This window comes from Nicotiana sylvestris, chromosome 5, assembly GCF_000393655.2.
Source record: "Nicotiana sylvestris chromosome 5, ASM39365v2, whole genome shotgun sequence".
Taxonomy (NCBI): Eukaryota; Viridiplantae; Streptophyta; class Magnoliopsida; order Solanales; family Solanaceae; genus Nicotiana; species Nicotiana sylvestris.
The window spans coordinates 154,665,070-154,689,695 of record NC_091061.1 but is presented as its reverse complement, the minus strand read 5'-3'; the positions used below and the strand labels follow the sequence as shown (position 1 = coordinate 154,689,695).

Sequence of the window (24,626 nt, the reverse complement as noted above, 5' to 3'; positions counted from 1 at the left end):
TTTTAAAAAAATGATTGATAAGAAAAAGAGAGAAGTATAAACGGAAGTTTGAAGGAAAGTATTGAATGGATTTTCATAAAATTCAAATGCCTTTAAATAAGCTTGGGGTGCAGAATTTTTTTTATGTAAAACGCAGTACAATACCACGTTTTATGTATTTGAATTATTGGTATGTCAGTTATCCGCAGAACACTTATTGGTGGGCCCAAATTTTAAAGCAAAACGCAGTATAATACTGTATTTTCCTTAAACGCAGTATTGTACTGCATTTTGCATTAAAAAAAATATTCCCAACAGGTTCTGCAGAAGTGAGCCCAATATTAATAGGGAAACACAGTACAATATTGCGTTTAAGAAAAATGCGGTATTATACTGCGTTTTCCTTAAAAAAATAATTTTTTAATAATACGCAGTATAGTACTGCATTTTTCTTTAACGGCTAACTTTTCGTTAAAGTAAAATGCAGTATTATGTTGCATTTTAGTTATTTACGTAACTTTTTTTTAATAGTAGAAATGTATTTTTTGCCAAAAAAGACATTAGAAAAGTTTCCGACCCGTACATATACACCCAAAAAATAGGAGATAACTTCAGAAAAGAACTGCACATAAAAAATGTGATTTTGCAAAAAGCACTCTTGAGTTTACCTTATTTTAGAGCCTTGTTGTGATTGACAGACAGTGACATGGATTCAGAACGTCTAGGTTCTCTTCATGTAAGCTTTGTGGACCCATAAAAATAATTTTCAATTATTATAAATATGCAAAATTAAATAAATAAAGAAATTTATTGGAATTTTCCTCTTTTCTTGATCTTGCTTTACTCATTCTTTTTTCTTCAAAACGAGTAGACCAATTTTCCTCAATGAAAAAGGGGTAAAGGTGGTGTCTTTTTTCTTCAACAATAAGTCAAAGAATCTAATTAGTAATTGGGTTTTAGTCTTAGCTCAAATAGTAATAAGGGGGTCAATTTTTTGGGTTTTCTTGATTTTGTGTGTTGTAGTTTTAACTAACTTGTTAGCTTTGACAAAGTGTTTTTGGGTGTTTCCCATTTCAAAAGGTGGCATTTTGGTAAGAGGATTTGTGTCCTTTTGTTTTGTTGGTATCATTTTGAGATCAAAGTTACCTACTTTTCACCTTCCTGCTTCATTTCTATGCAATTAAGGTCCTTTTAAGATTTTTTCTTTTGGGTTTTCTTGTATTGAGGAAATTAGTTAAAGATTCTTGAAAACAGTACCAACTTTTCTGTTATACGAAGAATTTTCCTGTGGAGCTTAAATCTCCACAGGAAGGTGCTTTTTTTCCTTCAAGATCAATTTTCTCTCTCCATATTAGCTCAAGATTAGAACTTTGTTGCTCTTTTACTAGTTTTTTCTATTTTTTTTTCTGGGGTTTCATTTTTGCTTAGTGTACAGAAGAAAATCTAGGAAAGAACTTAACTGTGAGAAGAATAGTTTGATGAATTTTAATTTAATTGAAAATTTGGGGACTTGGGTCAAAAGGGTATGCTAGATCTTTAAGCATGTATGTAGGTTAGATCTAGACATGTGACAGATCATTTTTATTAGTTTTATATTGAGGGCTTATGTTATCTGAGAATACATAGTAGAGGCTTTGAGCCAATGAGATCTCATTCTAGGAACTTGGGCATTAGTCCACAGGTTGTTCTCTTTTCATTTTAATTCAGTTGATATTTTCCTGATATATTCAAGATTGCCTAGTGGATGGACTGAAAAGGGATTAAGATGTTGGCAATGTTAAGAGGGTTGTTTCTTGGACTGTTGATTTCTTTGGTCATTATATCTGTTTCAGCTAATGATAATGAACTCTTTGGTTGCTGTGATGAAGATGGTTTTTGGAGCATAAGCACCATTTTGGAGTGCCAAAAAGTGAGTGACTTCTTTATTGCTGTTGCTTACTTTTCTATCCCTCTTGAGTTGCTTTACTTCATTAGCCGCTCCAATCTTCCTTTTAAATGGGTTCTTGTCGAATTCGTGTTGTTTATAGTTCTTTGTGGATTGACACATTTGCTCAATGGATGGACTTATGGTCCTCACCCTTCATTCCAATTGATATTGTCCCTAACAGTTGCCAAAATCCTTACTGCCCTCGTCTCTTGTGCAACTGCAATCACCCTTTTGACTCTGTTCCCTCTTCTCCTTAAGATAAAAGTCAGAGAATTGTTCTTGGCACAGAATGTTTTAGAGCTAGATCAAGAGGTTGTTATTATGAAGAAACAAACTGAGGCAAGCATGCACGTCCGTATGTTGACGCAAGAAATTAGGAAGTCACTTGATAAGCACACAATATTGTACACTACTCTGGTTGAACTTTCGAAAACCTTGAAGCTGCAGAATTGTGCAGTTTGGATGCCAAATGAAAGTAGGTCACAAATGAACTTGACACATGAGCTAAGCCCTAGTTCTGCAGCAGAATCTCATCGTTCGCTCCCGATTAATGATCCGGATGTGTTAGAGATAACAAAGAACAAGGGGGTAAGGATACTGAGGCAAGATTCAGTTCTTGCAGTCTCGAGCAGTGGAGGATCTGGTGAACCATGTGCTGTTGCGGCAATTCGGATGCCATTGCTTCGTGCTTCGGACTTCAAAGGTGGGACTCCAGAGTTGGTTGACACTCGTTACGCCATTTTAGTATTGGTACTTTCGAGTGCTGACGGTAGAGTCTGGAGCTATAATGAGATGGAGATAGTAGAAGTAGTTGCTGATCAGGTGGCTGTGGCATTATCACATGCCACTGTGCTTGAAGAGTCTCAGACAATGAGGGAGAAATTAGAAATGAGGAATCGTGTGCTACAGAAGGCTAAAGAGAACGCTATGAAGGCAAGCCAGGCGAGAGCTTCATTTCAGAAGGTGATGAACAATGGGATGAGGCGGCCAATGCACTCAATTTTGGGTTTGCTCTCCATATTTCAAGATGAGAAATCAAGTGCTGACCAGAAGATTATTGTTGAAACAATGGTGAAAACAAGCACTGTTCTCTCGACGTTAATAAATGATGCGATGGAGATATCGGCCAAAGATGACGGACGGTTCCCAGTAGAAATGAGGCCGTTTCAGTTGCATTTACTGGTCAGGGAGGCGTCTTGTCTTGTTAAGTGCTTGTGCGTTTACAAGGGGTTTGGGTTTTCTACGGATGTTCCGACTTCTTTGCCTAATCAGGTAATGGGCGATGAAAAGAGAACGTTTCAAGTTTTGCTGCATATGGTTGGACATTTATTAAACGTCAGCGTCGGAAAAGGCTCCGTTGTGTTCAGGGTGGTTATAGAGATTGGAGCAGATGGTGGGAATGACAAAGTTTGGGGAACAAGAAGAGCAAACGCGACAGATGAATATGTGACTATAAAATTTGAAATTGAGGTTAGTCTTGAAGGCACTCAATCAGATAGCTCAATCTCCACCATTCACTTTGGTGGAAGTAGGCATAATAGCAAGGAGGTAACGGAGGGCTTGAGTTTCAGCATGTGCAAAAAGCTTGTCCAGGTTAGAATACATGTTGTTTTCCTGATTTAGTTTGTAGTTATCTGCAGATAATTATAGTTCTTGAACATCTATAAGAAGTAATGTTCATGGCCTGTAGTGATATTCGTACATGCTGGAATGTGTGTCTGTGTGTAGGTATTGAATATGACTTTGCTTGGAGATTTAGGGGCAACTCTTAGTTGTGTACTATATTTATCGTGGTAGAGGAATCTAGTATAGTCAGTACGCGTGAAGTAATCTGATCTTAAAAAATACAAATCACACTCTTAACTTTAGATTGTTTAAAAAAATTGAGACAAGTAAATGGTGCATAAAGTGTGGCGACTGATAGAAGTTTGCCAAACATTTAAAACTTCCTAAAGTGGGAAATGCATAGAATAAGATGATCAGAGGAGTTGACCATTTCAAAAAAATTCCATAAAATGGTCAGAGGAGGACTGATGTCTTCCAAAGATTGCCAACAAATGCCAAACTGTCTTAAAAAGAAAGGTTGATTGTGAAGGATCTGATATGAGTTGAGCTAAATGATAGGAATGAGGATTCATATTGCCGACCCCAGCTTGTTTCGAACTGAGGTGTAGTAGTTGTTGTTGTTGGTTGAATGTGAAGGATCGGTCTGCTCCCTTGAGGTTCAGGTTTTGGTAAGATCACCCACTCAGTAACCCAAAAAGAAAATTCTTTTATGGAGGAACTCGAGTTAATGATTATAAATGGATAACTGACAACACTTCCAACTCAGACTTTTTTGCTAAACTATTTGATAGAATGATTTTATGAAAATGTAGGTCCCCTTTTTTCATATTGACCACTGGGTTGCTGAAATCTAAGAGAACAAGATGCAGCTTGAGGACTTCTTCTTGTGTGGAAGATGGTTCTTTAATTGCTCTTCATCTGTAGAAGGATTAGCTTAAGAGGTTTCTAGGCCCCAATATGCTGGAGAGATGGCAAGTGTACATATTAACTGCGAAATGTTCCATATGTTCATATTATACTGGCATTCAACCTCTTTGTGCTTATCTTTTAGTGGAAGTAATTTTGGAGGGAGAAGTTTATGCAGTTGTCGAAGCCTCATCACTTGAGCATACTAAATTTTTTTGAAGTTTCTTCTGAAATTTGTTTTACCTCTAAACAAAATTGAAATAGCCAAATAGGAGAGATCTGGAACCGACTACCAAAAATACCATGTAAACCATTCTTATCCTGGTAAGAATAGAGAATAGTAGTGAGTTCTCTTAAATAGGTAACATGTAAGTTAGCTTCACTTAAGTTCCTAATGCGAAACTACACACAAGCATCTTTATTCAGATAATCACCTAAATAGATATGTTAAGCTGCACATCTTCATGCAACAGATGTTTGTGTGTGAGGGTCTGAGGGAGGGAGGGGTTCTCTTTTTTTTTTTTTTTTTTTTCTGTGTGTGTGTGGGGGGGTGGGGTGGGGTGGGGGGGATATGAGAAGAAAGATGTGTGCTTAAGCATCCAGATAAAGAAGTTGGCTTCAATTTAGTTGAGTCCAATGGGTTGGTTTTTGCTGGTTTGTGGTCTTGACGTCATGTCTCCTAACTAATTCCAAAATGAGCAGGGAAAGTTCAGGATTCTTCTATAATGAAAATATTGGCAGAATTATCAGAAGCTCCAGCAAATGCATTGAGTAAATGGTACCTGCTTAGGAGCGGAGCTAGTGTGTAGGTTATGGGTTCGGGCCAAACCCAGTAACTTTTTTCCAAACCTTGTGTGTAAAATTATTAATTTAGAACCCAATAACTTAAATTTGACTGGAATCCCGAACCCATAAACTTCAAATCCTTACTCTATCAAGTTGCTTTAGAGCCTTAATGGGTGAGATAGATTGGGACTCCTTACTTGCATATGTTTATGTTTAATCAGCCAAATAGGAATATTGAAGAAGAATATTCGCTAGTTGAGCTTCCAGGCTGAATTTTTCGATGTCTAGGTGTAATGTGAGAAAATAGTAGCCTCTGACTATGAAACGGTGTATACTACTGGTAAATAATCATACGATAAATTACTCATCCTGACTGGGGTTTAAGATATACCTTCACTGTCTTTGTATCATAACTTCCAGCGCAATTGGTACTCCTTGAAACCTCGGGCTTCTGCAGACAGCATGGGTACATATTGCCGTTTACCTTTAATTTGAGTATTGGAAGTTTGGAAATTTAGTGTTTCGGATGTCATAAGATCAAGGAGTGCTTTCAGTGAACTTGTAGAAATATCTGAATCAACTGATTGTTCAAGTTGATTTTTCCCGGTGTGACTATGGATCATGTGATTTTGAAATTATGACATCTATGTTTTTCAATTTTAAAGTTGTGAAATGTCATTGTAGTATGCTTTTGTTACTCTTAACTATCACCCACCATGGCTGAAACTAGTCTGAACACAGGGCCTTTTCTCCTTTGGTATGAGGTTTCATCCTTCGAATTGATTATATTCTCTTGATTTTTGTTTTTTTCATTGCACATAAGCTAGCATTTGGCCATGTATTTCCAAATTTGTTTTGAAAAATCTGATTTCGGTGAAGTTTGGTTTGAAGATGAAAATGTGTTTAGACATAAGTTTTCAAAACATATTTCACTTTTTTTTTAAAAACATGCAACATGACTTATATCCACAAGTTCTAAAAACTATCACAAATACCCAACAATACCTTTTATCAATAACATTTATTATATTATCGCAAACCATAGTCCTTTACATAAATAAATTTTGTACAAAATTATCTTTTTTATAATGAACTACATAATACACTATCAGATGACCGAGAAAACGAAACAACATTATTACAAAATAATAAATGGTGGGCTCTTTTATAAACTACAAAAGTTTGGGGCAATTTTTAAAAAATGTAATAGTGATATTTTGGGCCAGCTGGTTTTGGGATTTGGGTTTTGGGAATTTGCCAAAATGAAGATAAAATTTATGGCCAAACATGTATTTGCCTAAAACCCCCAAATATATTTTGGCAAAATCTATGGCCGAACGGGTCCTAAGTTTCTAGATGTTGCGTATGATACTGATAAATAATCCAGACAAGATATTTTTTGTTCTTTTCTTTCTGGATCTTATCTCTGCTATCTGAAGCAGTAAGTTGCTCGTGAATGTGATTTAAGTAATAACTGTATCCCCACATTGCTTACTCTGACCTGCATGTTTTTTTGCATAAAATTTCCAGATGATGCAGGGAAATATATGGATGTCTTCGAATGCCCAGGGCCACGCACAAGGGATGACTCTTATCCTCAGATTTCAAAAACAGTCGTCTTTTAGGAAACGCATGTTTGAATACAGAAATCCTTTGGAGCAACCAATTTCCAGCACAATGTTCAGAGGCCTAAATGTACTCCTCGCGGACGACGACGATGTAAATAGACTGGTAACAAGAAAGCTGCTCGAAAAACTAGGTTGCCAAGTAACTGCTGTTTCAACTGGTTTTCAATGCCTAAGTGCTCTAGGCCCTTCATTAACAACCTTTCAAGTTGTCATTTTGGATCTTCAAATGCCAGAAATGGATGGATTTGAAGTGGCATTGAGGGTGCGCAAATTTCGCAGCCGTAGTTGGCCGTTGATCATAGCCTTAACTGCAAGTTCAGAGGAACATGTATGGGAAAGATGCCTACAGGTTGGAATGAATGGTCTAATAAGGAAACCTGTTCTCTTACAAGGCTTGGCTGATGAACTTCAAAGAGTCCTTCAACGGGGTGGTGTTGATGGCTTGTGAGGTAGTGGCACTACTAATGGTGAAAACAAACCTCAAAATGGTCCTGGAAACAGCAGGAGCCGGAGATCGGACAACGTTAATCATACCAATATAGAGAGAGATAGAGCGTTACGTTACATCTTTGTTAGATGAAACCAGCTTCTTCCTAACCATGTAGTTTCCACTATGTAACTATATAGGTCAGCTTGCAAGTTTTCAGTTCTTGGCTTATGTTGAAGTGAGATATGTAAGATGTATGGGTTCCATCATTTTTTTCCCCGAGAAACAAGGAGAATGTTACTGATTTTAAGAGAGTCTGATACTTACTCCTCACACATGATCTCTTCTGATCTCAATTAATCCATATGACAGGCTTGTGCTTGAAAATTTTCTCCTGGCACTTGGTCTTTAATTTTGGTTTCCAACTTCGTTAACTTTCACTAATGTTTTTAGGAGTTTTGTTCGATAAAATGGCCCAACGGCCAATGTAGAGGAAGGAGAACCATGAGGTCTCTTGCTTCAGATCACAGGCGTGAACCACAGGCTGCAGGAGGTAGCAAGTACCCGGTGGTATAATCGAGGTGGCACAAGCTTGTCCGGATCCCATTATTATAGAAATTCTTTTTGTGGCCAAATATACTTTGAAGAATGACCATGCATAACATAGAAATTGACGTATATAAAGTACAGACAATGAGCTACAGTAGCAGGTTGAGGATAGATAGTGTTGCAGAAGTCCAACAACAACAACTACCCAGTAAAATCTCACATAGTGGGGTCTGGAGAAGGTAATGTGTACGCACAGGGGCGACCCTTCCATAAAGCAATTAAAACAACTGTTTTAGGCCCCATATTTTTTGGGGCCCCATTTTTTGTTACACCTAATAGGATGTGTATAAGTTTTAAAAAAAAAATTGCGAAATGAAAAAGTTTGATTTTTTTCTTTAACAAGTATAGAGAAAAAGGATTTGCAGCTGCTATGATTTCTGTCAAAATTGCACTTGAAATGAATATCGAACCCGAATTTTGTATGAAACGTATGATATATACAACAACAACAACAACAACCCAGTAGTGTGTACGCAACCTTACCCCTACCTTAGGGTAGAAAGGCTGTTTCCAAATAGAAACTCGGCATCCTTCCCTCCAAGAACTTCCCACCTTGCTCTTGGAGAGACTCGAACTCACAACCTCTTGGTTGGAAGTGGAAGTTGCTTACCATCAGAGCAACAATGATATATAGGAAATAACAATTTGATGAGAATGTTGATAATAAAATCTCAAAATCTTTCGAAGAGTACTTTGGAGTTGATTACTTTATACATAGTAGACAAGGCTATTCTTTTCACTTCAAAATAGATTTGAACAATTCGAAACATATGAAAATATTTTTGGTTTTCTATTTAGCGGTAAAAATTAAGATCACTAGATGATGAAAATTTGAAAAAATATTGCCTTAATGTTGAATGTTCCCTAAAGTAGAATAATCAATTCGATATTGATGGCTTAGATTTATTTTCTGAGTTAAAAATATTAAGAAAAATAGTATAATTAGAAGATAACAGTTTAATTGATACACTCGGTCAGATAAAAAATATTGATTCTTTTTTCAATGTCTATAATACTTATGGAATAATGTTAATAACTCTTGTTTCCGTCGTTTCAGCAAAATAAAATCGAAATTAAAATTGATAAAATCTCACCTAAGATCAACAATGTCTCAATAAAGGTTAAATAGATTAGCTATGTTTTCAATTAAGAAAGATTTATTAGAAGTTATTGATTATAAGAAAATTATTAATAATTTTGTATCTAAGAAACGCTATAAAAATAGACACTAAATAAATAAATATTTTTTTAAAAAAAAAGTTAAGGCCCCTTATAAAATTTGGCTTTTGGCCACAAAATTGTGAGGCCGCCCCTGTGTACGCAGACCTTACCCCTGCTCCAATAGGGCAGAGAGGCTGTTTCCGATAGACCCTCGACTCAGAAAGACGAAAATAAAAAACAAGAAAAGAGAATTCATTAGTAACTCCAGTAGAAACAATAATACTAACAGAAGCATAAAAACCAAAAGATGAATGACATGCAATAACAGTAACCAGAGTCTAAGGCCCGGGGCTAAGATAAACAGCAAGAATAGTGTGTGTTCAACATAAACTGCAAGCCATCAAAGATCAACCCTAATCCAACCCCGCCTCACCCCCGATATGAAGGAGAGCTCAACTACCCCTATTCTACAACCCTAATGCTTGACCTCCAGGCCTTTCTATCAAGAGTTATGTCCTCGGGAATCTGTAGTCGTACCATGTTCCAGAAGTCCATGTTGCTTATTTAACCCTACTAGCTTTAGTGTACGTGCGTTGCACGTGTGTTTCGCATCATTTAGTATAAAATATATAAAATAAATAAATTATTGTATACATTGAAACAATATCTTCTTAACATACAAAGATGATGAATATAGTTGAATTAGTTATATAATATAATATCTTGTGAAATAAGAAATAAATATGTCATGCTGTTGTATCTCGTCTAACATCTCTTTGGAATACAAGTAATACAAATTTCGACTATCAATTAGACCAATGATAGTATTATATTACGTCATAATTTGTCAAAATTTTTATTTCATCAAAATATTATAAACTTTAACTACTGGATATAAATATTTAACCTGATTGTTTATTCGGTAGATGCGTCACTACATTCCCAAATATATCTACTAAATAATGTAATTTTTCATAAAACTTCAGTCACCTAATTAGGCCAGTCTTCAGGAAGTTGTTCTTTAAACAAATTTTCTTAGATCTTCATCCAATAATATTAATTAAATAGTTATTATTTTTCTTAAAAATATTAAAAGCTTGAAAAATAGAATAATAACTTAAATTTTTGAAAAGGAGATATAGTGCATTCCTAAAATCACCCTAAAAGGAAATAATAACATTTTTTTTATTAATTATCAAATAATGAATACAAAAAATAATGAAGCTTTAAAATAAATGGTAACCTTTTCACAATTAATTTATCTTCAAGATTCTAACACAAATATTTTATGTAGAAAATTGAAGGTAAGCTACTTTTTATAACAAAAAATATTACAAATTTAAAATACTTGCTAAATATAAAAAGTACGTGGTATATAGTAGAGAATTATATATTTAAAGAATTGATTTTTCTAACGCAGAGGAAGGTTTAGTAAACAATATTTATTACGATTATAGATTATAAGTAAGTATAATTAGTTTTCCATTTCCATGAAGAATAATAAATAAAACCTAATTTAATTTGTCAACATTCTAAAATAAATATTTTATGTAGAAAATAAATTATTTTTATATAACAAAGAGATTTAAAGATTTAAAATATGTTCTAATTTTTTTCTCGGGTTGAGTCTTTTTCCCCCCTTGAAATCTATATGTCTATTTCTTACATGGTGGTAATATTTGTTTTTTGTAATCAAGATACATAGTGTTCGTTCATATAGACTTAGAATCTTTCTAACTTTGTATCAAAATTAAAAGACAGCGAAAGTAATTATCTTGTCTAAAAGATATGGCGTTGGTAAATAGAATATGGTTATATAGTTTATTTTAAATTCTTCAAAAAATTAGTTAATTTAAAGGTCCTAAATCTTAGGAGATAATTAAATAACTTTTTTTTGTCTAGGGTGAACTCTAATTTTAAAATGGTAAAAAAAACGAACACATTTTGCCAAGGACCTTTGTGCTTTTAATATAGTATAAGTTTTTAAGTGTAAGATTTACATAAAATAAACTCTTAATATTTTAAAGGTTTTGGACTTTTTACATAATTTAAATAAGAAAAAAATTAATAAGTAAAATTTTAATTAATTTTAAACTCCTAAACATAGATTTGTATAAAGTAAACTCTAAACAGTTTTAAAGTTGTAAATGGTAGAACTTTCTGCATAATTCAAATAAGAAAGATTTTAATGCATAAAATTTTAATTCATTTAACTGTTAAATATTAAGAAATAATTAATTGTCTATTCAATAAATTATTTCTTATACTACTTGACACATACTCCAAGGACTACAATTTTTGTTTATTTATAATTGAGACAAAAAAACCCGTTAGTTTTAAGTTTCAATAATCTATTCTAGGAAAATATTAATTCATTGGTAATAGTATTTTACTGATTGTAGAATTAAGAAAATATATAATAGGTAATATATCTCTTGTTAATGAAAGGAAACGTTGGTGTTTTTGTTTTTAAGTGATTAATATAAGGTAAAAGTTAAATTGATTTTAAAGTCCTAAATTTTAGGATTTTCTACCCAATTTAAATAAGGAATGATTTAATACTTAAAATATAGTAATTAATTTTCAAGTCCTAAATATTAGGAAAATGAGTTAAATAACTATTTTGTCTAGTGCAAAATTAATTCTTAAAGGGTAAAAAAGGCGAACGACATTCCGCTAAGGGTCTTCGTGCTTTTAATATAGTATAGATAGATTATTCCTTTGGCCCCCTCTTCTATGGTCCCTTATTGCACACCCTATCTGCCCCCCCCCCCCAAATATATCTTCTCATTATATTTTTCCTTATTTGGACTATAGATATTGAAAGAGGAAGCTGTCAAAAGAAGAAAAAAAAAAATACAATTCACAACTAATCTATGAACCACAGATATGAAGGATTTCAAAATTTGACGTCAAAACAACTGCACTACGTAGATGTCACAAGAAGTGAAAATTGACGGATTATTAACTCATATCAAAATTGAAGCTCTTAGTATATTAAAAAAATAAAAACCATACAGGACAAACTACTCATACAACATACACGGGAAAATATAATAAATTAATAATTAAGCGCCTTGATGTTTATGTAAAATCAATGAAGACATAATATGTGTATTCATTTAATTATCTTTCTTCTATAGATTAAAATGTATTTAAGATGTAATTTAATTTTGTATTTAATTATTACAAACTAATATTTATGATTTAGTGTAAATATTAGATTTGAGTAACTTATCCGAGAAAATAACAAAAATGGTCCCTTATATTTGAAGCAGGTTTAAATCAGTCTATCAAATATACGTTTGAGCAACTTTAATCTTTTAAGTTTGCCGAAAGTTAATAATTTTGGTCTTCATCAAATATTTAATAAGCTCCAACTGTTATATTTAACGATAATTGTGAGAAAAATAATTTAACCAAAAATACCAGAAAAGTAGTATTAAATTCCCCAAACAGCAACATAAAAGACTACACAAAATATCAAGAATAGAAGAAATAGCAAAAATTATACCTCAAAAAACTGCTTCACACGTTAAAAATAAATAAAAAATTGCAGAAACTGCACCTCTAAATATGAGTTTTCATTAACTCCTTTTCCAGTTTTTATTCAATCTAATAATCAAAATCTGTTAAATATTTGGTAAAGAAGAGAGAGAGAGAGAGAGAGAGAGAGAAGAAACAAAGGGAGATGATGGAACCCAGAGAGGAAGGAGAAATTATTAAGGCAGCAGCAGAAAACTACTATAGCAAGGACTTTGAATGGGACCAACTTCGGCACGAGATCGAAAACGATCCTTCTCTAGTCCACTACTTGCTTCCTTTTCCCCAAAATCAACATACCCTTTCTTCTTCAGAAGATTCTGAAGCATGGAACAATTTCCACACTCGCCACAATTCTACTGGCAAATTCTTCAAGGTAACTATTATTCACTGTTTCTGTTGATAGTATCCTGAGCTTGCATTTGTATATTTTGTTTCTTAACTTGGTTAAATTTGTAATCATTATTAATGTGATTGTTTTTCTTGCGTTGGACAGGTGGCAGAAAGCCATGATTCCTGAAAGTTTTCAAATTTATAATTTTAATGGAAATTGGTTGCTGTTGATAGTGTAGTGATCTTGCATTTGCATATGTTGTTTCTTAACTTGGTTAAATTTGTAAACTTTTTAATGTGGTTGTTTGTCTTGTAGGGAAATGACAACGGGGAAATGACGATATAACTGCTATAATATTAGTGAGCGGAAATATAGGAAATACACCATAACTGCTAGTATAATTTTAGTGAGCATAGGAACTTGAATCGTGCTAGGCACTATCCTAAGAATATAGGATTAAACAAGCCTACCCCTATTTATTTAGAAGATACAGGAATCAGCAAAATTAAATAATACACCAGCAAATCTTAAGAAATAACTAAAATAGGAATTTTTTGAAGAAAATATAAAAGTTTACTGTATTTTTGGTGGCTAGCTATTAAAGAATAATAGTTAATGATTGAAGAAGATTACTAAGGCTTTGGTTGGAAAGTGTACTAACCAAAACGTGTAAGAAGGAAAGGAAAGAAAGGAACTGTATCTGATGATATTTTGGAAGTATAATGTGAGCCTATATATATGCTTTAAAGGGGGCTAGAAATAAGACAAGTATATTGGACACTTGTTCACTTGTTATATAGCATGACAACAAGTTTTCACATGGACATATTACTTCATGCAGGAAGCCACATACTAGTCCAAAATATCTTTTGAAATAAATTAATTTATCAACAATCCCTCACATTAAAAGATATTTTAGGAATGCAAGAGTAAGGAATAAGAGAGTAAGATTTGCTGGATTTGCATGGTCCAAATGCAATAGGTTTGGTGTCTTTTGTTATTACCCATATGAACCTACTTCATGGGATCTATTGACAATATGTTGGTCTTAACCCCATCTCTCTTGAGATTTGAAGAATTAGTTTTCTTGCCATTGGTTTAGTTAGAGGATAACTTCTGGCTTCATATAATCAATGAAAATTATTCCATCTCTTAGCACCTGCTCTAGACATCATGTCTCGATTTCATGTGTCTACTAGTACAATTATAAGATATATTTTTTGCAATAGTTATTGCCGCTTGACAATCACAATGCATAGACACAAGAGGCAATACGTCATTTATTAAAGGAATATTAGCTAAGAAGTTTCTTAGCCGCTCAGCCTCAGAACTAGCTACGGTTGTTGATAAATTAATTTATTTCAAAAGATATTTTGGACTAGCAAGTGGCTTCTTGCATGAAGTCATTATGTCCATGTGGCAATATCTTCAAGGAAACTTAACCAATTGTCATGCTAAATAACAAGTGGCATATGTAGGGACAAGTGTGCAATATACTTGTCTTATTTCTAGCCCTATTTACAACCTATATATAGGCTTACATTATACTTCCAAAATATCATCAAAAACATTTCCTTTCTTTCCTTTCCTTCTTACACGTTTTGGTTAGTTGCTTTCCAACCAAAGCTTTAGTAATCTTCTTTAATCATTAGCTATTGTTCCTTATTAGCTAGCCATTGAAAATATAGAAAACCTTTATTCTTTCTACAAGAAATTTCTATTCTAATTATTTCTTGAGATTTGCTGGTGTATTATTTAATTTTGCTGATTCCTGTATCCTCTAAATAAATAGAGATAGGCTTGTTTAATCCTGGAGAAACATTTCACATTGCTGAAATAGTTTCTTAAGACGGTGCCTAGCACGCGACTCAAGCTAATTGGTGTATTTCCTATATTTCCGCTCTCTAATATTGTAGCAGTTATGGTGTATTTCCTATATAACTGCTCACTACTATTATAGCAGTTATATCGTCATTTCCCCGTTGTCATTTCTCTAGATGTTGAGAGTTAGGGAAGTGACAGAAAGCCGAGATTTTCTTTAAAGATTTGAACTTTACTAATTTTAATTGGAAAATGATTGCTTGTTAAAGATCAATAGTTAAATTTGTACGCTTAATTAATGGGGTTGTTTCTCTTGCGTAAGAGAAGTGGCAGAAAGCCGAGATTTTCCTGAAATATTTGAAGTTTAGTAATTCTAAGAGAAAAGTGATTGCTTTGTCACAGATCATTAGTTAAATGTGCAATAATAGCCATCGACATGGGAACCCATTGGTGCATTTGCCAAAAGTGTTTGTCAGTGGTAAAGGAAGTTTGGAATCTGAACCTCATAAATTGAGTTATAGTAGGATTGTAGGAATGTTCTTCTAGAGATAGATAACACCTGTCCCTTGGATGATGCTCATAGTATGCTCTGTTAGCTAAGTTTAATCAGCACAAAAGTTAAGGTGAGTTGGCTTATGAATTTGATCCCACAAGTGGACAAAAGATACTTAGCTATAACCTCTGCTACTAACTGATGCAATCACTTTCATATCTAAAAGAAGTTTCTATATTTAGAAGTAGTTTTGAAGTTGATTGTTGAAACACAGTGGCTAAAGTCGACCATGGAGGTCCAAGCTCCACACTTTTCATTTTCTTCTGACTATGCACCCCACTTTTCATTTTCTTCTGGTATGAGAAACTATGGCTTGAGAAATATGATACAAGAGGCTGCGATATGAGAGGAATTATATGAGGAGGCATGACATGAAAGGTATGATTTGAGGAGCTATAAAATAGAGGTGTTACATAACACTAATGACAAAGAGGTATAGTAGGAAGCTAATACTAAAAGCTAAAATCTGGACACAACAACAAGGAAGCTAAGGTACGATACCTGCATACCTAAGTTGCGCAGACTCTTCGATTTTGGTGCCGTCCCCGTCCCGATACGAGACGGGGACGAGAGCGGGAGCGGGATACGTCCCGGATTCGGTCAACTGACTTCAGACACTTTGACCGGAGTCCATCGACAAATTTGGGAGAAAAATTGAGATTTTGATTTCTCAATATAAAAAATAAAACAGATTTAAGTTATGGAAAATGGCATACCTTCAATATTGTAGTATTTTTGTCTCATATTCTACAATATTCATGTAAGTTTTTTCACAGAATATCTCTCAAAATTTACAATATTTTTATAGCTCTATTTTTTATTATTTTGAATTTTCTTAGCCGAATCCCCGCACCCGTATCCATATCAGGATCCGCACCCCCGAATCTTAAGATTTAAATTTTGCCGAATCCGATACTCGGATGCGTCCCCGTATCGGATACCCGCACCCGAGTCCGAGTCCGAGCAACTTAGCTGCATACTAGACTGAGGAAGTGAAATACTAGAAGGGGAAGTGTCATACTTCAAAGGAATAATTAAGAGCTCATTCAGATGACCTCTAGGGGCTGCGTGAATGACTGAACTAGTGCCTTTTTTCTCACTCTTAAAAGAGTTTAGGACTGTGGTGCCAACTTAACTCAGTGATGCAAATCTAAAGTTTTAGACCATATAAATGACCTAGTCCACAAAACAAAGTATGTGTACAAATCAAGGGTTTGATGTTGCCTATCTTGGCCAACAAGCTACACTTGAATGATTGACTTTATATCTCTTGTAGAACATTTCTTTCACAGACAAATCTCTCTACAACAGACTTCAAATGAAAGCATGCTCTCCGCTCACATGGTTAGCAATATGCTAAAGTCTTCTCACAAAGCTCTTTATTTCGCCCCTTTCTCTTACTAGTGCCTCTTTGGACTTGAGCAATGAAGATTAATCCATGAGGCCTCCTGCGGTGTCTTGCGAGTTACACACTTAGGTCCAAGGCCTATAGGATTGGAATCAAGCTTTTGTAGCTAAGTTACCAGGGTTTCAATCTCAAGTCCTTAGGTGCGAAGTCCAAGACATCTAATTTTGAGGTTCGAGTTTAGTGCTATTTTTATGGGACTAGGAGTTTCTATGTATTAGATAATTGGCAAGGAATTGAACTTGGTAGATATCTTTCGGAATCCTTTCTTCAATAGTGGTGAGAAACTAAATGGTGGCTAAGGGAAAAAAGAATGTTGCTCTTTCCAAAATCAATCTAAATAGAACACAGGAGTGTGGTTTAAAAAAATTGGCTTCTTCTATCACCATTATCACAGTTCAACTACTAGAACTTGGTACAAAAATGTTTCCTATGCTTTTGTACAATAAGAACTTACCGTGAGTTCCTTATCAAAAAGAACATATAGCGAGTTTAAACTGATAATTTTTATGTTAAAAAATAAAAAGAAAATAAAAGGATTATTTTTCTCATCTCAACTAGAATGAGAGCTGGGGTGGTCTCCAACTGCTACTGCTTTGGCTATTCTTCTCTGCTTCTAAACTCATTTATTTTTCTTCAAATGACATCTTCATGTTATTGTCTTTCAAGACAAGTAGTCACCATCTGCTTGTTGTTTTGCTATTTGTTTTGGTTGCATATTTAGGTACTCTTGTGTTGACCTGATTGGCAGTACAGCACGAATAAGTGTTTCTATTAACTGTTTGAAAAACCTATATTCCACTTTATGTTTTTTCTTAAACATAATTTCTTCCATGTAGGAGCGGAGGTACTTGCTTAAGGAATTCCCTGAGCTAGCCTCTTGCGGGGAATGCTCGACAGTTTTGGAGGTCGGATGTGGAAATGGTAGTACAGCTCTGCCAATATTACGGTGAGGAAGAAGTTTACTTGCTTTGAGTGACTTATTTGTTTAAGCATTTTTAGTCTGAGGAAGTGGCAAAACTCTCTTTATTTAAGGTGCATAATTATACGCCACTAGTTCTATGATAGTTTCTTGTTCATTGATATTTTGATATCCCATAATTGATTATCTTGAGTGGAGCTATTCCTAAGTTGGCCATCTTATTCTTTTTAAAACTTTGAAGTAGCCACAAAATTTAGGTCCAAACACGATATATGAGGCATCCATGCTCAAATGGATGACTAAAGAGTAGAGTCTTTACTTCCTATTCAACCTCACCTAGAAACAGCACTGCTGACTAGAAATAAGTAAACACGAAATCAGAGCTGTGTTCGTTTGGTGATGATGTATTTACTTTTCCTTATTTAAGGGCAATGTTGACGAATCTTCTTTCTTTCTCAATTAGGATTAGGTTTATCCAATTTCATCTTGCTTCATCTCTTCGTGATAGTAAGGCTGACCTACTTGTTCATTTGTTAATATTGAATTTCAATGTTCTATGCGAAGATTGAGATCGCATTATCCTGATCTCATTGCTGAAACTTTGCTTATCTCTTGCAGTGGAAACAAGAGCATCTCTCTGTATGCCTGTGACTGCAGCAAAGAGGCTCTTGAGAGGGCTAAAGAGAATATTGAAGCTGCTAATATAATCTTGGCTAAAGAACGGTTTTACCCGTTCCAATGTGATTTCTCTGTGAGTGGATTTCCAAACTGGTTAGTCTGCACTTCTTGCTGTGAAAGTTTGTCTCGGAAGCAGAATATGCGCTCCTTAGGTTAGCAAACGTACCAGTTCTTTTGCATTTTATTAGAGATGATCTATCATTCTCTGCTGGTACAGCAAAGAGGTGGTTTTTTAAATGGATGTGTTTTGCTCGTGCAGATGCAAAAAGCTGCAGTAAGCAAGATTTCCCTGATCCACCGATATCTACCAAGAATGATAGCTGCATTGGGGGAGTAGATTTTGTTACCCTAGTATGTACATTCTTAATTATGTCTCTGATCAGGGCTCGTTTTTGTTTTAATTTAATTAATTAAAAAAAATCAGGGCTCGTTTTTATTCACAATTGTGTTGATTTCACCAAATGTCTAAGTAGATGGTTATTTCATTTGTAATTTCCAGATATTTACGCTATCAGCAGTGCCACTTCACAGGATGTCAAGAGCAATCGCAGAATGCTTCTCTGTTCTAAAGCCCGGAGGCCTGTTGTTATTCAGGGATTACGGTAATAACCTGACCTAAATATTAGACATTACTTGCAGAACATTGGCAATGTATCTTTTGGTAATTTGTAAAATTTGTATCTGAATCCGGGAAGTGTGAAACTCAGGTCTTTATGATATGACCATGCTTCGGTTCGAGCCGGAGCAAAGAGTAGGATACAGGGAGTACATGCGTTCTGATGGAACAAGGTCTTATTTCTTTTGCTTGGATAGTGTAAGAAATCTCTTCTGTGGCACAGGATTCACTGAGGTATTACTTCCCGTTGGCTACTTTGTGGAACTACAGACAGGTATTTTGGTTCCATTACCAAAAAGCTTTAACATATTTGTGAACGTTTTTGCAGCTTGAGCTTGAATATTGCTGTGTCCAGTCAGTGAATCGACGGAATGGGAAGATCATGCGAAGAGTGTGGATTCATGGGAAGTTCCAGAAGCCACATGTCTATGTAGGTTCATAACCCTGTGGTTTTAATGGGAAAAATGATCTTTCAAGCAGCCACATTAATGTTCCATGAGCTTAACAAACTGAAAAAGAGATAAACATGGGTTGTTTTTGACTCTTAAATCGTCCTCCAACGAGCTAAATCAATGATGCATAGAAGTAGAATACTTGAGTGTACAATGTCAGTGCCTGAGATTCCTTTGATGAATGAAAGTTTCAGTCCTTTCTAGCTATGCATGCAGAGAGGCACTTTGTCTCGTGAAACATATGAAGTGGTGTTGCGGTTGTAAGATGAGATATAGAAAAGGATGAACAAAAGTTTAACAAGATGGTATATTGTTTCTGTTGACTTCGGCTGTGTGTTATGTTAAGCTTGGGGCTGTTTTAAGGCCAGGTTACATTATGGTGCAGTTTGGTTTGAGAAGCTTCCCAAGGGCGAACTATTGTTGTTCATGTCCTGGAGAATTTAATTGTGAAAAGTAAGTCCACATGAAGACAGGAAGTAAAAGATGTGTTTTGTCAAATACACTTTTTTCACCTTGTCATTATCGGACATTCAAACTTGGGATATAGAGGAAATTGACATGCTATTTTTATGGTATGAATGCATCTGCCGAGCTATTTTTTTTTTTTGGGCAATTATGTCATGCCATCAATTCAACTGGTCGCGGTAAAAGTTTTGAGGATTCATATAACTGATCCAACTAGTTTAAGGCGTAGTTATTGATTTATGTCGTGTAATTGTTCACTGCATAACAATTTTTATAGAACTAATACATAACTTGCTAAGTTCTGGCTTTGCAGAACCATAATTGGTAATTGAGTAATGTGTAGCAAGCTCTTGTGAGCCATCTCACTTTTTCTGAAGAATCTTGTTCTTCATTTCTTCTATGAATTGGTTGAGATTCTTCTTTGAAGATCCCTCATCAGACAGTGCATTCTGAAGGATCATCTTTGTTTTCTCTATATTCTTCCTCAAACCATCTGATTTACTCATTATCCTTCCAATATTCTCTGCTACTTCCTCCCTCCTGATTAATCTTCCAGTGCAAAGATTCACACCGATCCTCCAATCATCAACAACTAATTTCCTATTAGTGAATTGATCTGTTAAAATAGGAACACACACCATTGGAACTTTACACCATATGCTTTCCAAGATTGAATTCCACCCACAATGAGTCAAAAACCCTCCAACTGCTGGATGTGATAGTACTGCTAGTTGAGAGCACCACGGCACAACCAGTCCTCTACCGACAGTTTCTTCCTTAAATTTACGAGGCAAAATGTTTCTTTCTCCAGAACCTAGGATATTGTGACGTAGCACCCAAATGAAACTCACCTTACTTATTAAAATGCCCTGTGCTATTTCCAGAATATCCTGTTTACTCATATTAGCAAGACTACCAAATGAGATGTATAACACTGTACCATCTTGTTTGCTATTGAGCCAGTCTGTGTAATCTGACTCTGGCAGCAGGCCTGTTGCAATTGTTCTCTTTGTAAAGCTTGCAGGGAAGACTGGCCCAATTGCGTAGAATGGCTGCTTCTCTTGTATGGCTAAGATAGCTGAAGGCTCTAACTCTTGCACTGTGTTACAGATGACAAAATCTGCTTTCTGTGCATCTTCAAGACACTTGAAAACAAAACGAGGCATCACGGTGCTTGAATCAGGATCTTGACAATATGAAGGTAAATCTGCTGGTTCAATGGCTTGGACTCCTGGTATGTATCTAATTGTGTCTTCACACTTATCTGGACAAAATGATTACTCATTAGCTAATTGATAATGTAATGTAGCCAAGGGTGTGGCATATGGTCAATGAAGTGGGTTGAGAACCATGGGGTCTCAGGTTCAAATCCCAGCAAAAACAAAAGCATTAGGTGATTTCTTTCTATCTGTCCAAGCCTTGGTGAACAGAGTTACTTGGTACCTGTTGTTGGCAGGAGGTAACAGGTATCCAATCGAATTAGTCGAGGTGTGCGTAAGCTGGTCCGGAAGCCACGGTTTTAAAAAATAAATTATGTAATGCAGTCACTGAATAGACAGTACTAATAGCTTCAAGATATGGAGTTCTTACCATGACATCCGAAATGGCCTTTACTCTTGAGCAGGTCCATGTGATAGTAGATAGTAAGCACTGTTGCTGGTTCAGTCCAGAGTGAAACATTGACAAGATTATATTTTTTGGCAATCGTTGATGCCCATACGTGGAAACTGTCAGCTATTATACACGAAATGGGCGGGTCTGGTTTTGAAAGGATTAGATTTTCAATGAAGTCATCCACATGAGCTTCGAAAACATGAATGAGACCTTCCACAAACTGGCCTGCTTTGGCCCTCCTTTCAAAACTCAGTGGGAAACCGTCACTAATTTTGGCGTAACGAATGTCAAGACCGGATTTCTGTGCATGGGAGAAAGGGTTCTCGTCATCTTTAAGTGACTGAGCTCTAACTATGTGCTGGTGAGTTGATTCTGTGTTGACAAAGGTGATGGTAAAACCTTTTGAAGCAAGCTTCATGGCAAGATGGGTAAATGGATTTATATGGCCTTGAAGAGGAAGTGGTATCATTACTGCATGTAGCTTTGGGTGTTCTTCTACCCCCATTTTGGTATAGGAGATGGTTGCCTTGTTTGAGAAAGGCAAGTGTATTATTAATATATATAGCACCAAAGGAGGTGCAGGCATATAGGAGATGGCTTCCTTGTAGGGGTATTCATGGTTCGGTTTGGATCGGTTTTTTCCTTAAAAGAAACCAAACCAAGTAAGTCAGTTTTTTCTCGATTCGGTTTATGTCATTTTTTCGGTTTTTTCGGTTATTTGTCGATTTTTTCTTAAATATAAGACATACACTACCAAACACATATTCCGGCGACCACATTTTTAATGTAACACTATCAAATCAATTGCCTTTTAAGAAATCTATTATTTACCAAGATATATTAGATGATAATTGAATTAAATAGTGATGAATAATTTAAGGACTCAATTAAAAATATATTATTTTTAGCACGAAATGGATTTTTACACTTAACAAAAGAAAATTACCAATCAAACTAGAATGTAAAGGTAAAGAACTATACTAAATTTGATCGGTTTTTTAAATTCAAAATCAAAACCAAACCAAACCAAAAAATATCGGATTTTTTGGTCGGTTTGGTTTGGTTTTCGGTTTGGTTCGATTTTTCGGGTTTTTATGAACACCCCTATTTCCTTGTTTGTTTATATAAGAGCTTGGATGGAGATGGTTGCTTTGTATTTTATGCTAGTGGGAAGTAGCAGGTGCCCCGTAGAATTAATTTAAGCGGGCGTAAGCTGGTCTGGACACCATCGTTATTTTAGAAAAAGATGATGGCTTATGTTCTTTGATGCAAAAGGGTTGAACATTAATTGTCTAAGTTGGTCTCTGGCTGTACCTATAGCTGCATTTATGTGAATTTGGAGCCTCTCCTAGGTCGAATTTAAAGATATGAGATGGGCCATTGTGCCGCAACCAAGAGTTACTTAGATATGTGTATATGCAAGAGTTTGTTTTGTATAAACACCGGATGATAATAAATTTTTTCGATAGATCTGTCCGGCTTTCTAGAAGCTACTTGATGTATGGCCAGCATTCATTGTGCAAGAATCTAGGGAAATTGGACTTTTAGTGGCGGCTAGGTCATTCTTAAAGCTGCATTCATTTTCAATAATTGCACTGCATTGTCTGTTCATTGCATATGTGTTTGTCCCTTTCTTTCAATATCAAACTTCTGCTCTTTTGCTTTTCTTTGTGTCGGGTCGTGAATAATTGGTTAATAAACAGTGTGGTCTTGCTACTTTTTCTTTTAATTTCTGGGATGTGTTTGAACGTAACAATTACACGGGTACCCTATTTAGTCGCTCCCATTTAATTTGTACTAATTTTAATTTCTTTTAACTTGTACCCACTGTTTAAACAACTTCAAGCCTTTTTCTTCTTCTCCTTCTTCTTCTTCTTCTTATTCTTCTTCGGGTAACAGTAATGACAATGCTGCAGTTGTTATTGATCAAGAGGGAAATCCAAAAGAAACTCCAATTTTTGGTGCAATCGCCCGGGAATTGAGAGAATTAAATTTTACTAAAATAGTTTTATTAGCTCCCGAGGTATTATAAAATGAAATTGTGATCTGTTTCTAGTGGGGTATTTGAAAGAAATAGATTAATTAGTAGATTGTGTCTCATGCATATATCTTTAATAATTCATATCATATTAAAAAAAAAAAGAGTAAAAACACGTTGATTATATCAAATTTGGAGGCCCCGAGTTAGACGAGAGGCAGGGATGTAATTTCAAAGAGGCTCGACCGGACCCAAGAACCGGACAGAAGACAGGCCCCACTGTGATACCTTTTATATGGTGTTTGTGAACATATTTTAAGGTAGTTTATGATATTTTACGGTGTTGAGCTGTTGTGGCCCTTATTTTTTACTATTGCTTATGGTTCTTCTTCTTCTTCTTCTTCTTCTTCTTTTTCTTAATTGTAAAATGGGTTCATTAGAGTTATTGTTGTTTTGACAAATTGGTGATTGTGGTTTGTTCTTGATGATATTTGGAAGTTATGTTTCAAATTTGAGCTCATTTGGAGTAGATTTAGGTATTAAATCGTATATTGGATTGTTCAAATTCGAAGATCAAATTTCTGTTTCTGGGCAATTTGCACTTCAGGCCTATTTGACCTTAAGTGCATAAAAGCATTGGTTGCACCTCAGAACTTTTGGCCTTAAGTGCATCTAAAGTGTAAATTTTCACATCAGACTTATTGGCAAGTGTAGGAAAACGTTTATTGCACTTCAGACCTTTTGGCCTTAAGTGCATCTGAAGTGCAATTTTTCACTTCAGACTTATTGGCGTTAAGTGCATGAAACCATTGGTTGCACTTCAGACCTATTTGGCCTTAAGTGCATCTGAAGTGCAATTTTTTTACTTCAGACTAGTTTTTTTTTTTTTAAACTTAAGACCTGATAAGTCTGAAGTTGATCGTAAAGTGGGTAGGTTTGCAATTTTTTTTTTGCAAAGTGGGTATAGGTTCAATTAGGGGTGTACATAGGCCGGGTTGGTTCGGATTTTACAATTACCAAACCAAACCAATTGTGTCAGGTTATTAAATCTAAAGACCAAACCAAACCAATAAAACTCGGTTTTTCAATCTCAGTTTTTCTCGGATTTTCGGGTTGTTTTTTCCAGGTAAAATCTTCGTAGAACAAAACATATAATATGTGCTCAAAATATTTCTTTAATCCTAGTAAGAAACAATTATATAAAGTATTTTCCAAGAAAATAATACAAAATATGAGATGTGCCATGGCATTATCCT

The 24,626-nt window shown here is 35.1% G+C and overlaps 3 protein-coding genes across 3 annotated transcripts; 2 read left to right on the top strand and 1 right to left on the bottom strand.

Moving 5' to 3' along the window:
* The first annotated feature begins 810 nt into the window (after positions 1 to 810).
* On the top strand, positions 811 to 7,552 carry LOC104232874 (protein EIN4). Its single transcript, XM_009786159.2, has 2 exons — positions 811 to 3,499; positions 6,695 to 7,552. The coding sequence occupies exons 1-2, from the start codon at positions 1,745 to 1,747 to the stop codon at positions 7,238 to 7,240; spliced, it is 2,301 nt and encodes a 766-aa protein (XP_009784461.1). The 5' UTR covers positions 811 to 1,744; the 3' UTR covers positions 7,241 to 7,552.
* Positions 7,553 to 12,591: 5,039 nt separating this feature from the next.
* Positions 12,592 to 19,888, top strand: LOC104232876 (uncharacterized). Its single transcript, XM_009786160.2, has 7 exons — positions 12,592 to 12,908; positions 17,485 to 17,594; positions 18,186 to 18,397; positions 18,505 to 18,596; positions 18,745 to 18,847; positions 18,953 to 19,095; positions 19,190 to 19,888. The coding sequence occupies exons 1-7, from the start codon at positions 12,681 to 12,683 to the stop codon at positions 19,301 to 19,303; spliced, it is 1,002 nt and encodes a 333-aa protein (XP_009784462.1). The 5' UTR covers positions 12,592 to 12,680; the 3' UTR covers positions 19,304 to 19,888.
* A 91-nt stretch (positions 19,889 to 19,979) lies between these two features.
* On the bottom strand, positions 19,980 to 22,044 carry LOC104232877 (UDP-glycosyltransferase 86A1-like). Its single transcript, XM_009786161.2, has 2 exons — positions 21,369 to 22,044; positions 19,980 to 21,042 (listed from the first exon to the last, which is right to left on the bottom strand). Exons 1-2 carry the CDS (start codon positions 21,976 to 21,978, stop codon positions 20,141 to 20,143), a joined length of 1,512 nt encoding a protein of 503 aa, XP_009784463.1. The 5' UTR covers positions 21,979 to 22,044; the 3' UTR covers positions 19,980 to 20,140.
* Positions 22,045 to 24,626: the final 2,582 nt, after the last annotated feature.